Source organism: Rhinatrema bivittatum, chromosome 16 (genome assembly GCF_901001135.1).
Source record: "Rhinatrema bivittatum chromosome 16, aRhiBiv1.1, whole genome shotgun sequence".
NCBI lineage: Eukaryota > Metazoa > Chordata > Amphibia > Gymnophiona > Rhinatrematidae > Rhinatrema > Rhinatrema bivittatum.
This window is the reverse complement of record NC_042630.1, coordinates 12,033,379-12,051,418: the sequence shown is the minus strand read 5'-3', so window position 1 is coordinate 12,051,418 and position 18,040 is coordinate 12,033,379. Positions and strand designations below refer to the sequence as shown.

General features: G+C 40.2%; 1 protein-coding gene across 1 annotated transcript; it reads right to left on the bottom strand.

Annotated features, from left to right (window-relative positions):
- Window positions 1–5,679: 5,679 nt before the first annotated feature.
- On the bottom strand, window positions 5,680–15,936 carry LOC115077295 (olfactory receptor 6N1-like). The gene is made up of 2 exons (XM_029579585.1): window positions 15,838–15,936; window positions 5,680–6,657 (listed from the first exon to the last, which is right to left on the bottom strand). The coding sequence occupies exons 1-2, from the start codon at window positions 15,934–15,936 to the stop codon at window positions 5,680–5,682; spliced, it is 1,077 nt and encodes a 358-aa protein (XP_029435445.1).
- Window positions 15,937–18,040: the final 2,104 nt, after the last annotated feature.

The following is an 18,040-nucleotide window of genomic DNA, read 5'->3' as shown; positions in this document are numbered from 1 at the left end:
ATAATATACAAATTAAAAAAGTTCCCAACTATAGACTTTCTACCTGGGTACCATCAAGCTAGGTTGAGAGAACATGGCACAAATCTCATCTTTGGGTGAGTTTCCTCACTCCGAGGGTCATCAAATGTTCACAAGAGAGCACTGTTCTGTCCGTATGTCTCACTTTGAATGTCATAGTGGCCCCTAACCCCCTACACTAATACCTAAACCTCACCTCGAGTTACTAGGTGGGTCTCCCATAGAGATATAAATACCTATATAGGGGTAGGATATTATGGCTAGGCTTGCTCTCTCTCCTCCTGATTTGCTTTGCACTGTGCAATTACATGCATTAAAGACATTTTCACATTTTGTAAAATGACCCCCTATATCGGGCTTCTTCAGGGGATTCATTAACACCTAATTATAAAAAGCATACAATACAACATAATTTTCCACACCATTTTTATGAAAACATTCAAATGTGTTAGATAACACAACTGCGTGAGTGAGCACAAAATTGAAACTTTATTTATCTTCAACATGGCTAATTAGTAAATGTCTGAAAAACAAATAATAATAATAATATATTAGCCTCTATACCAAATATGCATTATAAACAAAACAAATACTCATACATCATTGCTACAAAACATTTAAGCCTGTAGTTTTAATAGCAGCTGCACTGTCTACCCCAAATTTTTCACATTACCGAACACCCAAGTGAACGGCAACCTGTAAAAAGCCATAAACCACTATTAAAATGTGTATCATAAATAGATTTTAATACATATAATTTAACAGGCCATTGATATCACCAAATGACAAACTGTTCCTTACAAAGTTGAACACACCATTTAAGACTCAGTTATACCACTACAGTGGAATCAAAACATGGTGACATGTACCCAAAATACTGAGTATCAGCACAATATACATGATATCTTTTAAATAGGAAGGAATGCCCCGCTTCTTCAAAACATATAGCCAGGACTGGCCCAAACATCGATGCGCCTCCCAAAATATTGACACTACCCAAAAAGTCACAAAAATACTCCACTCAATATCCTGATTGAGCCCATTGGGCTCCAAAGCGTTCCATTCGAAAATAAAGCTCTGCTCCTTCTGGATCATTGCTGGACCTATGTTCTGGAATCTCCTCCCACTCAAAATACGAAAACCCGACTCTCTTAAAAAGTTCAAAGGTCTTCTCAAGACCCATTTGTTTAAATCTGCCTGCTTTTGAGTTTTTTTTGATTTGAAACAGTATTTTAATTGCTATTCTTCTATGCTTTTTAATGTAATTTTATGTTTTCTTTTCATTGTCAATTATTTTATGCGTATTTCATTGTTAACCACCTAGACCATTCTGTGTTAGGTGATCTATAAACCTAATAAATGTAAATGGATCCACACTCTAGAGATGTTACCACTGTGCTGTAACCGAACAGGGCCTATCACAAAAAATCTCAACTTGATGTCCCACAGATCTCCAATGAGTCATTAAGGGCTTTCCTTGCCCGTACAGATACAGCTCATATGCTCAAGTATCAATACCTGGATACAGTGTTTCTTCTGCTCAATATTTAGCAGCTCATATGAGCACACTATAACATATATCACCTGTGATGATGATGATATTTAGCTGGTAACCTATATTCCCATATCAAGACAATAAAGTAATAATGGGAAACCTCATGGATTGGACATAAGGGCAAACAAAGCAAGACATTCAAATGTGGGTTTTAATGGTGGTTTATGTTTTTTATAGGTTGCCGGTCACTTCGGTGTTCAGCGACATGAAAAATGTGAATTATTTGTTTAATGCCATTTGCATTGATTCCAGTATAGAAATAATATCCATAATTGACTCAGCACGCATGCCCTGCATAGAATTTCCATGGGGAAATACTCTCTGCTTACATGAATAACCGTGGAGCACTGTTCCCTTTCAGGAGATGTGCACATGTCGGGCTGGCGCGCGCCGAGGAAATTTTAAAAGCCACCGAGATGCGTGCATATGTCCGACAGAGGGCAAACCTCACTCAAATTAAAAAAGAGGCAGAGTCTGGGCAGGGCACGGGTGTTTTAAGGCAGGGCCCAAGAGATATGCGTGCACCCAGGTGAAGGACTGCGTAAGTTTACTTCTGCTATGGAGGAGGTGTAAGTAAAAAAAATAAAATAAAACCCTCCTTGAGGGATTTTAAAGGTGAGGGGTAACTAGGGGGAGGGTAGGCTATTTAACCAGGCCTCACTTCTATCTGGGCAAAGTGGTGGACAAACTGGTCAAACTGGCAATGGTGTGGGCACGCGCCCCTTTTAAAATCTCCCAACTTATGTGGTGGAAGCGGGATTTGTGAGCCTTCGCACGCACCTGTTTAAAGTTGGAGGAGGCACATGCCCAGGCTACTTTATAACATTCACACATATAAGTGCACAAATTATAGAATGGCCATGTCCCTGGGCATGCACTGGTGCACACACACCAATGTGTGCCAGTACAAAAGCTACCGTCCCAACGGGTAAAGGTTGGCTCTGCCCTAGAATGCCCCTAGCCCACCTCTTATTTTTTTTTATATGAGTACATTTATTTGCACACCATTACTTGCATGTGTATGTTTGAGGCTTATAAAATTGCATTTGCATGGACATGTGCTATTTCAGGTGAATTTTAAAAGCCTGGTGCATGCAACAATTAAGGAATATGTGAATATGTCAGGCCGGTGCATACCAAGCAGATTTTGCAAGCTGCCCAGATACGTGCAATATCTCCTGATGCGTGCACAACATTTTTTTTTCCCAAAAAAGGGCTGGGGTATGGGGGTGGTCTGGGCAGGGCATGGGCATTCCTGGATTTTACATTGAAATTAACACATAAATACTTACGCACACAAGTGCACGCCGGGGTCCCCAGCTGCGTAACTTTACTTCTGCTATGGATGGTGCATAAGTTATAAAACAAAAAATACAAAATAGATCAGTGTGGTTTTAAGGGTCAGGGCTAATGGGGGGGAAGGAGGGCTATTAAAGTAGTGGGTTTGGAAGTCCTAACCCTTAACTGGGTGAACTGGGAATGAAATGGGAAAATGGACAATAACATTGGCACGTGTGTCTATTAACGTTTCTCCATTTAAGTGGCAGAAGTGGCATTTGCATGCATTGTTATCTGCCCACTTAAAATCGAGTGCACATGCCCATGGTCAATGTATTTTATAACATGCACACATATACTCGTGTATGTTATAAAATAGCTGTGTAACTGGGCGTGAGCCGGCAAATGAGAACATGTGCACCAGCATTCCGCTTTCAAAGTTACCATCCTAGTTTGCACATCTGCTAATTTGTATACTCAAAACTCTTTGAAAATTCACCTTATAGTACGCACTAGAAATCCCAATATTATCTGAATTATACTGGCTCACAGGGCAGAAATTTGAACTCGACTTATAAAACGTTCCACAAAAGAAAACTTCTGAGTTCATAAACTTTCAAAAATGAGAAGGAACATTGCCCTGGAGACTGCATTCTGAAGGTTGTTTGAAATAAATAAATAAACTCACCTTAACCAACCCATCTCGGTCATTAAGCAAATTGCTTGGCGTCTGTCAAACTAGAGGCTTCACCTTGATTTCTATATTAAAAAAGAATCTTCAGTTTCCTGGAAAGGTAGAGTTCTTTGAACTAGTTTTACATGAACTGGGTCTGATGTTTAATAATTAATAATTATATCTATTGGACCATTTCTGAGCTTTATATTTCCACTTTCCTTGACTTTTGATATAAACTATCAGTAGACATATCCAGTGTTGGAATAAAAATAATGTATTTATTTTATTTATTTGAATGTTTTTTTATTCTGAAGTTTAGAGTCATCCTTCACTCCGGTTTACACTTGTAACAACAATTTACATTAAAACATCAGGGAACTAATTAACATTTGGTAACAATGGAAACATTAGAAACATTGAGTGATATTGGAAGTTTTGAATGACATTGAGTAATAGTGGGTAGCATTGTATAACCAATTAGGTTGATTGATGAGTAAATATAGGTAAAGAATAATAAAATAAGTAAAGAATAATAATGATATTAGTACATTTAGGTTAATAAAATTATATACCTCACAACTGAATTATACCGTTCTTTGTACTGTAACAACTGTTCAATTATGCAACTCTAACTTTAGCCTTTATTACACATTACCGTGCTTCCACTCACACCATCAATTACACTTACATATACCCTCAGGTGACTTAGAGTAACCCTCTATTCAAACAGACAAAACTCTTCCTAAAAGGAGAGTGCCTTCAATTCTTTTTCTTTAGGATTTGAAGAGAAAGCAACCATCATAACAGTGTCCTTCAAAAATTAAATCAAACAGTATATATTAGAATCCATTGAAGGGAAAATTCATCAGTATTCTCAAAGGCAAACATTTGGATATAATTCTTGACATAAGAAGCATTTTATATAGTGGTCAATGTATGTAGATAAAATATTAGGATAATCAAATTAGAACAGATATATGAAGCATTTCAATAAATCATAAAGTATAATCCAATATTATACAAATATTATGCAATATTATTCTTGCTGGGGTTATTAATAGGAACACATTTCTTAAATTTATTTTAATTTAGGTTTTATGTGTTTCATCATTAAAATAAGCAAAAGGTTACAGCTATAAAAAGTTACATCTTTATCTTAAGAAACAAAATGGCTATTCTCAATTTTATTTACAGTATTTATCTATTTCAAAAACATTTCTGAACCATCCAGAATAACAGGTTGATATGGTTGGCTGAGAGAATCTCTTTCTTATTTCTTTTTCTCCATGGTACATTTTCTCTCATCTCACTCCCAGCAAACATTCAATTCCATCGCTGGAAACGGGGGTGGGACACAGAAATACATACTCAAGAACACAAAGTACATAGAGACCAGAGTGGGATATAATTGGCCGCTGCTGTATTACAATAAACAGTTTGCAACAAATTTCATACCTAAGCCATAACATAGGTAAGCTAACAAAGAGCATCCTCCTCTGTGCAGGCAGCACATAACCTCCAGCCTGGGCCCACCTTAATCAAGCAAGGCCCCTCACCTTCCCGGAGGTAATCACAGGTCGATCCGGTCACCTGCCATGTCCAAGCTAGGTGACTGCCCTATCGAAGGTTGTGGGCATCCGGTCTGTTGCAACACCGGGAAGTCAGTAGACCCTGGCAGCAGACAAGCCTGCCTCACATTGATGTTGTTATACCACATGCTGTGCACTGTCTCTATATGGCATCCCCCCAGCTCGGGTAACATCCACCCCAGCTGTGACACATATACAAAATATATTGCTAACATCAATTGACTAACAGTTGACCTTTGCACAACGTAAAACTAAATAAAAGGGGTTGGGTGGGTAAGTTTTCCCTTGAGAGTCAGTTGCGCAGGGGACAGGAAGCAAAAGGGGCTGGAGCACTGTGCTCCGGCCAGGTGCATCCCCCCCACGCGGCTGCCCCTCCCCTAAAATTTTCTTCACCCACAGATCTTTAAACATTAAAAGTCATAACCATCAACCATGTTTTTAGTTTCTTCAGGAATTTTATTTACCGTATTTAAAAGTTAATTTTTTACAGTTGAGTAAAACATTTTGAAGATGGTAAACTGTTCTTTTCTGGTGTCAAATGTCTTTATTTATTAGTTGTAAGGTTATATAAAATAAACTCTTGTACTTTTAATTGAAAACAAGTGATTTTTTGTCATGGCCTTCCTCAGGGCATCTTTCACATCTTTGTTCCTCAGGCTGTAGATAAAGGGATTTAGCAAAGGGGTTAGCAAAGAATAGAACACGCAAACAAATTTGTTATCATCCAGTGAATAGTTTTCTGCAGGCTTCATATACATAAAAATACCAGTGCCAAAGAATATGGTGACCACAGTTAGATGTGAGCCACAGGTGGAGAAGGCCTTCCATCTATGTGTACCGTTGGGAATCCTTAGGATGGAGGAAATGATACAAATGTAAGATGCCAATATCAAAAGGAGAGAGATGGCCACAACAGTCGAAGACTCAACAAAAATAATTATTTCAACTGTTCTGGTGTCAGTGCAGGACAATTTCATCAGTGGAGTGACATCACAGAAATAATGGTTGATGACATTGGAACTGCAAAAGCTTAAGCAAGACACCAAGGTCGTAGGTACTATGGCTGAGATAATACCACCAGTCCAGCAAAGAATGGAGAACTGGACACAAAGTGGATTGTTCATAATAAGTGGGTATTGCAAGGGGTTACATATGGCTAAATAGCGGTCATAGGCCATAGCAGCTAGGAAGAAAATCTCAACACATCCTAACATTATAAAAAAGAATAATTGGGTTATACAACCAGAGAAGGATATAGTTTTGTTGTCCTTCATGAAGTCTGCCAGCATTTTGGGAATAGTCACAGAAGTGAAGCAGATTTCCAAGAAAGAAAGGTTACTGAGGAAAAAGTACATGGGGGTGTGCAGATGATGGTCCTTGCAAATTATGATGATCATAACACCGTTCCCTGCAATTATTGAAGCATAAACCAGCAAGAACAAGAGAAACAGGAAACTCTGAATCTTCTTTGATGCTGAGAAGCCAACAATGATGAATTGTTTCACAATGGTTGCATTCTCTCTGTCTTCTTCCACATTCAGCTGGAGATCAGCAGTGGAGAGAATCCAACAGAAATTAATGCCATGAAATTCTTACATTATTACTTTATTTGCTTATTTATTGAATTTCTTCAGTAAGACATTATGCACAATGTAAATTTGATATAGACAAGGTCACATGAAGATGGATATCAGAAAGGAAGAAAGAACAAGCAAATTTAATATAAATCTGTATCAATGAGCAAGGAGTATTTAACTCACATAAGATGTAGCTCTTAAAAAAAAAAAACTACAGAAAAAAACTCCCAACAACAAACAAACAATGGAGGTACTTTCTTTATGAAAACTGGCTAAAAGATCCCTGGGTAAATGTACCTGAAGATTTGTGAGTAAAAGTAGCTGCAGGAGAAAAAAGCTACAAAAATCAAATCTCCAGATGCTGTTTCCCTACCCTGCCTCAGTAATCTGTCCCCTCATTCTAGCTAAATGTGCATCTCCCATGAAGGCCCACGTATACTTTTAGCTGGCCTGAGGAGAATACCTTTCAGATAGGTTAGTTTACCTATGTAAATCATGATTCATCTGGGTAAATGGATTTGACAACCGCAAAGGTGGGCGGATTTTAAAAGCTTTGCTCGCGTAAATCTGCCCGGATTTATGTGAGCAGGGCCTTGCGCGCCGGCGCGCCTATTTTCCATAGGCCGCCGGTGCGTGCAGAGCCCCGGGACGTGCGTAGGTCCCGGGGTTTTTGGAAGGGGGCATGTCGGGGGCGGGACCCGATGACGCTGCATTTCGGGGGCGGGGGGCGGCGTTTTGGGGGCGGGACCGGGGGCAGGGCGCCGGCCCGGGGGCGTGGTCCAGGCCTCCAGACCAGCCCCCGGGTCGAAGGACGGCGTGCCAGCAGTCTGCTGGCGCGCATAGATTTACTTCTGCTTCTCGCAGGCGTAAATATACGGACAAAGGTAAGGGGGGGGTTTAGATAGGGCCGGGGGGGTGGGTTAGGTAGAGGAAGGGCGGGGAAGGTGAGGGGAGGGTGAAAGAGAGTTCCCTCCGAGGCCGCTCCGATTTCGGAGCGGCCTCGGAGGGAACGGAGGCAGGCTGCGCGGCTCGGCGCGCGCCGGCTGCCCAAAATCGGCAGCCTTGCACGCGCCGATCCATGATTTTAGAGGATACGCGCGGCTATGCGCGTATCTTATAAAATCCAGTGTACTTTTGTTTGTGCCTGCTGCGCAAACAAAAGTACGCAATCGCGCTGTTTTTAAAAATCTACCCCAGGGTGAATAAAATAATCTGAGCCAGAGAAGCAGTGAACATATAATGAAAAAGAGAAAAGAGAAAAAGTAAGACATTTAGAGGGGATGAATGGTAAAGGGGAATGAGGCAAAGATAGTGTACCCAGCTATAGAAGAAAGAGATAGAAATTGTGGTTGATTCAAATATTGAAAAAGCAACCAACCATTGATTGCCAAAGTTACAATATGTATTTTCAGAAGACGCAAGGACTAGTCACTCAAATAAATCGTCTGCAGTTATTTATAGGAAAAGGTGAACAGATATCTACATAATATCAGGAAAAGGTGAACAGATATCTACCTAATATCATATTTTTGTAGAAAAATGGAAGAAATCAAAGGTCAAACGTAGGACATGACAAATCAGATCTGAGATGGGACAGCGGAAACAGAGATAGTGAGATAACAGTGACAAATGAGCAAGAATGCCAGATGTAGTAGTCAAACGTAGTCATGCAATTCAGGGAAAAGAGTAGAGAACTGTCAGACTGAATATCCCAATCTGATTCTTCCTTATACCCTACTCACTTGTGGTCTTGCACATGGAATTTATTCACCCTCATACAGCAGGCACGTTTTGAACCTATGAAGTGCCATGTTGGGTTAGAACAGTGGTCCTACGAGCTCAACATCCTCTCTCTAAAAGTAGCCAATCTGGGTTACTAGGAAATCCCTGGCAGATACCAATGGGAAGATTCTTTACCTGTTGCATACTCATAGAAGTAATCCCCACATCTGCCTGGCTAATAATTGTTAATAGGAAACAATAATAATAACAAAGATATTCTCAAGAATCGACTACTGGTTATTATTAAAGGCTTATTAAAGTTTTTTTTCCCCAATTCATCTGTTATGGAACCAATATTGTGGGAGTAGCTATGTTTTGCTGTTTCCCACATTAGGGGAATCCTGCAGTAGAAATTGTTTGAAAGTAAAGATGGATGCCTACATTTCTAAGCGTTCACATTGGAAATGACTCTCCCTGATGCAGTAACAGTGAAACACAACCAGTGTCTGGAGGTCTTGGTCCATGCTTTTGGGTGATAGTGGATGCTCAAACAAATATTAATGGAACTCACGAGGGAGGGAGTGCTACCCAACCTAATGCTCACAAATAGGTAAAATGTCTCTAATGTCTGCGAGGGGACTACCTGATCACCAGATGGTATGATTTGATACCGCAAATAAGATACAGAAAAGTCACAGAAAAACTAAGTTTTGAATTTCAAAAACACGGACTTTGTCAAAATGGGGATGTTACTGGAGGAAGAACTAGAAGATTGGGAAATATAGGTGAGGTGGAACAAACTTGGGCCAAATTAAAAGGAGCTATTACAATGGCAAATCTATATGTTAAAAAAATAAATAAATGTAAGTGAAAAAAGAAACCAAATCTGGTTCTTAAAAGGAGGTAGCTGAAAATATAAAGGCAAAAACAATAGAGTTCAAGAAGTATAAATGATCCCAAAAAGAGGAACACAGGGAAGAATACCTGGTAAAACTGAGGGAGTCAAAGAAATCAGGAAATCAAAAGGTCAGATGGAAGAAAGGATTGCCAAAGAGTAAAGCGAGGTGACAAAATATTTTTCATATATATCAGGGAAAGAAGATAGGACCAAAGTGGTATAGTGAAACTGAAAGGTGACAAGGAGCAATGTGTACAGAGAAAGAAATTGCAAAAATATTAAACAAATACTTCAGCTTGGTGTTCACTAAAGAAGATGCTGGAGAAGGACCGTTGCTGATTGACAAGACCGTAGATGGGCGTGGGGTAGACAAAACTCCATTTACAGAAGAGAATGTATGGGAAGAGCTAGGAAAACAGAGTGGACAAGGCCATGGGGCTGGATGAGGTACATCCGGGATGCTAAAAGGAGCTCAGAGATGTGCTTGTGGGTCCACTGAAAGACATGTTCAATAGATCCCTGGAAACAGGAATGGTGCAGCATGATTGGAGAAGAGTGATTGTGGTCATACTTCACAAGAATGGTAGCAGAGAGGAGGCTGGAAACTACAGTCCAGTTATCCTCACCCCTGTGTGTTGGAAAAATTAATAGAGATTCTGCTGAAGGAAATTATAGTGAATTGTAAGCAAAGTGGTGGGTTGCTCGACCCAAGGCAGCATGTATTCACCAGGGGAAGGTCCTGTCAGACAAATCTGAATAATGTTTTTGATTGGGTGACTAAAGAATTGGATCAAGGAAGAGCATGCGCATCCTGTTTCCAACAGTGGCCAATCCAGGCCATAAGAACCTGGCAAGTACCCAAAAACTAAGTCTATTCCATGTTACCATTGCTAATGGCAGTGGCTATTCTCTATGGGGCAGATTTTAAGAGCCCTGCTCGCCTAAATCTGCCCAAAACCGGGTGGATTTAGGCGAGCAGGGCCCTGCGCGCCGGTAAGCCTATTTTACATAGGCCTACCGGCGCGCGCAGAGCCCCGGGACTCGCGTAAGTCCCGGGGTTTTCGGAGGGGGCATGTCAGGGGGCGTGTCCGGGGGCGGGCCGGGAGCATTCCGGGGCCGGGCCCGGGGGCGTGGCTACGGCCCGGGGCGGCCCGGGGGTGTGGCTGCGCCCTCCGGACCCGCCCCCAGATCGCGTCCCGGCGCGCGGGGATTTACTTCTCCCTCCGGGAGGCGTAAATCCCCCAACAAAGGTAAGGGGGGGGGGGTTTAGACAGGGCCGGGCGGGTGGGTTAGGTAGGGGAAGGGAGGGGAAGGTGAGGGGAGGGCAAAAGAAAGTTCCCTCCGAGGCCGCTCCGATTTCGGAGCGGCCTCGGAGGGAACGGGGTAGGCTGCGCAGCTCGGCGCGTGCCGGCTATACGAAATCGGCAGCCTTGCGCGCGCCGATCCAGGATTTCAGCGGATACGTGCGGCTACGCGCGTATCTACTGAAATCCAGCGTACTTTTGTTGGCGCCTGGAGCGCCAACAAAAGTACGCCTATTCGCGGTTTTTGAAAATCTACCCCTAAGTGAACTTAATAGCAGTTAATGGACTTCTCCTCCAAGAACTTATCCAATCTTTTTTTAAACACAGCTATACTAACTGCACTAACCACATCCTCTGGCAACAAATTCCAGAGTTTAATTGTGCGTTGAGTAAAAAATAACTTTCTCCGATTAGTTTTAACTGTGCCCCATGCTAACTTCATGGAGTGCCCCCTAGTCTTTCTACTATCCGAAAGAGTAAATAACCGATTCACATCTACCCGTTCTAGACCTCTCATGATTTTAAACATCTCTATCATATCCCCCCTCAGTCATCTCTTCTCCAAACTGAAAAGACCTAACCTCTTTAGTCTTTCCTCATAGGGGAGTTGTTCCATTCCCCTTATCATTTTGGTAGCCCTTCTCTGTACCTTCTCCATCGCAATTATATATTTTTTGAGATGCGGCGACCAGAATTGTACACAGTATTCAAGGTGCGGTCTTACCATGGAGTGATACAGAGGCATTATGACAATTTCCGTTTTATTCACCATTCCCTTTCTAATAATTCCCAACATTCTGTTTGCTTTTTTGACTGACGCAGCACACTGAACCGACGATTTCAATGTGTTATCCACTATGACACCTAGATCTCTTTCTTGGGTTGTAGCACCTAATATGGAACCCAATATTGTGTAATTATAGCATGGGTTATTTTTCCCTATATGCATCACCTTGCACTTATCCACATTAAATTTCATCTGCCATTTGGATGCCCAATTTTCCAATCTCACAAGGTCTTCCTGCAAAAAAGAGCTTGAAGAGTGGTCAAAGATTTGGAATCTGGGTACAGCAACCCAAAAGAGCTGTATGTGATGGGAGGTAAAAGACTAATGTGCATAGACTGGGAGAGGGATGTTAGTGTAATTTTGTCTGTGACCTGAAGGCAGCGAAGCAATGTGACAAGGCAATAACTAAAGCCAGAGGAATGCTGGGCTGCATGGAGAAAGGAACAGTAAGAAAAAGGAGGTATTAATGCCCTTGTACAGGTCTTTGGTGAGCTCTCACCTGGAGTACTGTGTTCAGTTCTGGAGACCATATCTGAAAAAGGATAGAACAGAAGCAGTCCAGAGAAGGGCGACCAAAATGGTATGTGGTCTGTATTGGAAGAATTACGAGAAGAGACTGAAGGATTTAAATATGTATACGCTGGAAGAGAGGAGGTGCAGGTGAGATATGGCACAGGACCTTCAGATACCTGAAATGTTTTAGTGATGCACGATCCTCAAACCTTTTCCATTTTGAAAGTAACAGTAGAACTAGGGGGGTCACAAAATGAAACTCCAGGGAGGACAACTCAGAACCAACATCAGAAAATATTTCTTCCAGGAGAGGGTAGTGGATGCCTGAAATGCCTTTCCAGAGGAGGTGGTGAGGATGAAAACATTCAAAAAGGCATGGGATAAACACTAAACATCCCCAAAGGCTAAAGATGGAAATGAAAAAAAGTATGAATGGCAGTAACTTGCATGGAGCACCAGCTACTACCTCTAATAGAAGGTATGGGGATTACTACCCTTAACCAATTAGTTTTCATGATTTTGATACAACTGCAGAGACAAAAACATTGCAAAGGGGTCAATTTTCAAACCCGCGCACATGCACATGGATGTGTCTATTTTATAACTTGCACGTGACAGTGCATGCATGTTTATAAAATATGATTTCTGCGCGCGCATGTGCAGCACGTGACCAGTCTCACGCATGGCAGGGGGTAATTGTATAAAAAAATACGCACGGTAACTAGATCGGCCTTTTCCCAGTTCCCTCCCAGTCCGTTCCAATTAAGGTGCGGACTGGGAGGGGCTTCCCTATACCCCTTCCTACTCTGCCTCCCCTCCCCGACCCCTAAAACCCTAATATTGGTTATTTTTTTATTTCGGAACTTACTTCATCTGAATAGATGAAGTAAGTTCCGGTGAGCGCTCCCCCGGAACAGGGTCTAATGTCGCTGTCCTGGACGGCCCCTTCCCCCTCCTGACCCCTCCCCTCTCCCTCGGTTTGCCCCTTCGGCGCATACTTTTATGGTGTGGGGTACTGATTTGCAGACATTAGAGATACGGGCATGGCTGGGCCCTTCTAAAATGCGCTGAGCGAGCACAGAGCCCAGCCATGCTCGTATCCTCTAGATTTTACGTTCACCAGGCTTTTAAAATTCAGGCATATGTCTAATAAATTCCACTTCCCATGTGGGAAGTACGCCTTTTTATAAGCATTTAAAAAAACCCCTAAAAAGATTTATCCCCTACAACCGTTGATTACTGATGACCCTTAGCAGTGAAAATACTGAATAAGATTTATGCTCAGCATCCGCGGGGTATAATGATGTTCCATCTTCTTTAATCTAAAGGGTTTCTCTGTGTGAGATATACAATTTAAAATAAGTGGTATTTATTTATTAGCCTTTATTTGCAATGTTTTTGTCTCTGCACTCCTTTTTGGACTTTTATTCTTGTGTTTGATGCAATTGCAACATCACTCTCTGCTTCAATGGCGGGGTAAGGAGGGATATTGGATTTAGACAGCAGCCTACTCTGGACCCTGACTTTTATGGTGTGGAATACTGATATGCAGACATTGGAGATAAAGCGTAGGACTGCTTCTACAGCCAAGTCCCATAGGAAAGCACGTTCAAGCAGCACTGTCTTAATCATCAAGAAGGCTGCTCACCCTGTAAAAATGTTGCTAGCAGTAATTTTGTTATCCCTTTGACAGTTGCTTGTTTTTGATAACATTACTAACCTTAAGATAACGCTTGGGGGTAGCCTGCACTGAGTGGCTTTTACTACCATAAGACAGGCTGGATAGACCACTGGTTTTTATCTGACTTCATTACTATGTCAGATACATGTTTTTATATGCAACAATTTATTTTAAACTGTTTTATTAAGTTTCATTGATTTATTCATCAAGTGGATTGTGAATTTTCTTGGCTTGATGAGAGCTGGTTTTCTGATGGACCTTTAATTTTGCAGCTTTTGTAGTAGATGTAGGAGTGTTCTATATTGGGGTTTTTTCCTGTCATACTAGACCAGGAAAGAGAAAATACCTTGAAGGTTACGACAACTGCTCATGAATAGAACAAACCGAATGGCCAGTGATTCCGAATAGAATGAACAGATTGACAAAAATGAAAAAAAAACAAAACAAAAGAAACTCACAAAATGAAAAGGAAACAAACCAAAAATTAAAATCCCTATTAAAACAAACCATAATGGAAATTTTGGGCATGCACATGCCTAACCGTAAACTAATTCCCACCAAGGAAAGTGAGGGCAAACTGAGATACTTATTAGTCCATGGTGCACTGTGAATGCTTTTCAGTCTAAACAGAAGTTAAAAAAAAAAAGGAAAGAAAAGTTGAAATAAGGCAAACACTGGAATTTTTATCATGATGTACTTATTTTTTACTTCCAGTATAGTTAGATGCCATAGATATTCACAGCAACTTACAACAGAGCAAATGCAAAATTAATTATAGAAAATACAAGCAGTTAAATGACCACCACAAAAATCAGCAGAACAAATATCAAATCATGACAACATACTGAATCAACATTCTGTATAAGAATCCAAACAATGACAATCTCAAACAAATAATCAATAACATTTAAAGTTTGCTTATGTCCTTGATATCCAGGGGAAGCTGACCTCTCTGACAATGCCCAAAGACTTTATCAGTGCTCTGGAAAGATATAAGGACATTCAATGACACATCAACCCATTTTATACTGGGGGGGTCTAAATTTAGCTTGAAAAGGTTCCTTCATATGTATTATAATTGGATCTTGGAGACAACTTTTGCGAAATCGCATGCACTAAAAAGAATAACAACTCTCATTATTTATTCAATTTAATTTAAATGACTAACCAAGTTATTTTTTTACATATAAATTCAGAATGAGAGCCAAGCCTTAGTAAACATGTTCATCATGTCTGCTAAAATGCATACCAGAAAAATGCATCTCTACCACAGCAGGGAACATATTTACCAGTAACAATGGTCCTCACATTGTTCATTCAGAAGAAATATCTTTTCATGAGATACTTTTATCTTCCATATTTTTCTATCTAGGCTGTAGAAAAGGAGGACATGTTTCTACATGGAAAGGAGTTGTGGATTCATGGAACTGTTTCCCACTGGAGTGGTAGTGATTGAAAATAGAAATGTAATTCAACCAAGCTTTGGAGGAGCTCTGATTGCCAAGATGTGAAAGCAAATCCAGAGATTAGGGCCGATGGTACTTCAGCATCAGGAAATACATTGGTAAGAGTGGATGGGTCATTAGGGTCCTTACCTACCACCCACCATAGACTTTGTTTCTATATTTCCATGACAACAGAGGCCAAAACCAGATGGTATACTCAGAAATTTAAAAAAAAAAGATAGAAATGCTTATTACTATGTAAGAAATCCTTACCATTGGAGCCAACATTTCAAAATTATTGTGGGGGGATGATAAACTCATCACGATTTACCCCTTCCTAGTCACAGTAAAAGAGTTTGCTCAATACTAGGGGTGCACATGCAACCACAGATCTGTAATTCTTGTATAACTGCAGTCAGCAAATGCATATTTATAGTGCTCATGAAGGTCTTTCACTTAATGCTTATTTACTACCTTATTAAACAGCTGTTCCATGATTAGACACTAAGGACCACTAGGATCTGTGGGATATAATCCCCAAGAGTTGTCTTCTTGCACCAAAAATGAAAACAGATCATAAGTATGTGTTGATTTTGGCATTTCTTGCATAGAAAACTGAGGTTTGAACCGCAAAAAAAAAACATTTTTGAGTTTTGCAAAACAATTCTGAACTCTGAAAGCTTTTGTGAAGAAATCTGGATTTGTTTTAAGGGATATTATGCACAAAGAAGCATTGAGAAGTTCATAGTATACACTGGGTATCCAGCAAGATAGAGATGTCAACATTTTCCAACCTTCACAGCAGCTTGAAGCTCCATGGGTATACCTCTATGTTTATTTTCAAGGCTAAACTTCCCAGGAGGTTTCCTTTTGAAACTGGATCCAGTGGACATTGTAGGCAAAAAGTACATGCAGTCAATTACAAAATAAGTCAAAATAAAATCCCCATGCATATTTTCTCATTTCCTTTCTGATGCAGGCACCTTGAATTCTGTGTGCAATTCTGATCTCCACATCTCAGAAAAAGATATAGTTGCACTGGAGAAAGTGCAGAGAAAGGCAAACAAAATGATAAGAGGCATGGAACGGCTCCCATATGAGGAAGGGCTAGAGAAGTTAGGGCTGATCAGTTTGGAGAAGAGACGACTGAGGTGGGGTTTGATAGAAGTCTACAAAATCATGAAAAGACTTGAATAGGTCAATGTAAATTTGTTATTTACTCTCTCAGATAATAGGACTAGGGGGCACTCCATGAAGTTAGCATGTAGTTAATTTAAAACAAATCGAAGAAAATTCTTTTTCACTCAGCGCATAGTTAAGCTCTAGAATTCATTGCCAGAGGATGTGCTCACAGAAGTTAGTGTAACTGGGTTTAAGAAAGATTTGGATAAATTTCTAGAGGAAATAAATAATAAGCAATAGTAGCTTGAGATCTGTTTAATGTATGAGTACTTGCCAGGTGTTTGTGACTTGGACTGGCCACTGTTAGAGACAGGATGCTGGGCTTGACAGACCCTTGGTCTGACCCAGTACGACATCTCTTATCTTCTTATGTTCTTATCTAATACCAATTCATCATCTGAACCTTTACCTTCTGGGTTCTCTAATTCCTTGCTCAGTCTTTTCTAACTCAAAACTTCCATTGTCTGGGGACTGAAAATTGGTATCATTTTTAGTATCAACATGATATTTAAAAAAATCATCCCACATACAAAGAGAAGGCTTGTTAGGTGGTGGTAGGTGCTTCCATCTTTAAAAAAATAAATTACTCATGTCCCTTTCATTTCACAATCTTACCCCCCCCGACACACACACACACAAAAATCCCACACTCACACAATACATCTTAAAGGATTTACCCAAGCAAAGTGAATATCCCTTTCACTTCCTGTCATTTCAGTCCCCTCTTAAACTATTAGATATTTCTTTTCTTTTTTTTTAATTATATAATTCTTGGGGGTTTTTTGTCTTTGTTAAGACTTTTTTTTTTTTTTTTTAGAATATCACAAAACTGGAGACTAATCCCAGAAATAACTGTTATGTTAAGGAACTGGACATTAACAGCTTCTAAAAGTTGAACCTCAACCAACTATGAACTATTTTTACTTAACCAGTAAATTATGATGGAAAATGTTCAAAAGGGGACTTCAATCATAATCTAAAACCCTATTTCTAGGAGCCAGATTTCAAATAGCTGCCTAGACATAAGGGTAGTTTTAAGCTTGACTGAAATCTGCACTCTAACAGGTTAACAAACTTTAACCAGTGTATCAGTAAGAGAAATAATAAATTGTTATGCACCTCCTCAAGATCAGGATCATTTAATGCCTGTGGGTCTTAAACACTTCGTAGGTGAATCAAAGCAATTTATGAGCTCAAATCAAGTAACAAGATAACCACTGTGAAGGAACGGCTGATCTATAGCTGATCCCCTTTGTGTGGAATCCAAGAAAAAAGATAAAATAAAATCAAAACCCCATAAAACTCACAACCTTATATATCCTCCCTGTTGAATGGTGGACACCAAAAAAGGATCAGCAAAAACCCATGAACGAGTGCAAGAAGAGAGGAGAGAGGAAAGAGAGCATTAGATCACATTGGTCACACTGCTTAAAATAAGTGGGAAAAAACAAGGAAAAGGAGATACTTATTCAAAACTTACCAAAGAAACGACTCCAACCTAAGAATTAATTTCACCCTAAGAAATGTAAAAGACATACAATAACAAGACACACAATAAAGACATAAAAATGAACAAGAAAAACTACTCATTACCTATACTTCCAACTTTTTTCTCACCAAGGCTACTTACCAGTTAAAAATGAGCACAGAAAAGTGGTGACCAAAAAAAAAAATATATATATATTAAAACAGATTGACCTTAAGTGCATCATTGGTCTGGGGTTTCTGACACCAAAATGGTGGAGATTTTTAAAAAATATTTTCTCTCTTAATCGTTCCTCAGAAATAAATGAGGATGAATCTATTTCGGTACAG

Bases quoted from the DNA above. Each gene is read 5' to 3' on its own strand.
- LOC115077295 (XM_029579585.1), bottom strand. From the start codon at position 15,936: ATGTCCACTGGATCCAGTTTCAAAAGGAAACCTCCTGGGAAGTTTAGC. The intron at 6,658-15,837 runs GTTGGAAAATGT...GCTGATCTCCAG, and splicing joins AGCTTCAAGCTGCTGTGAAG to CTGAATGTGGAAGAAGACAG.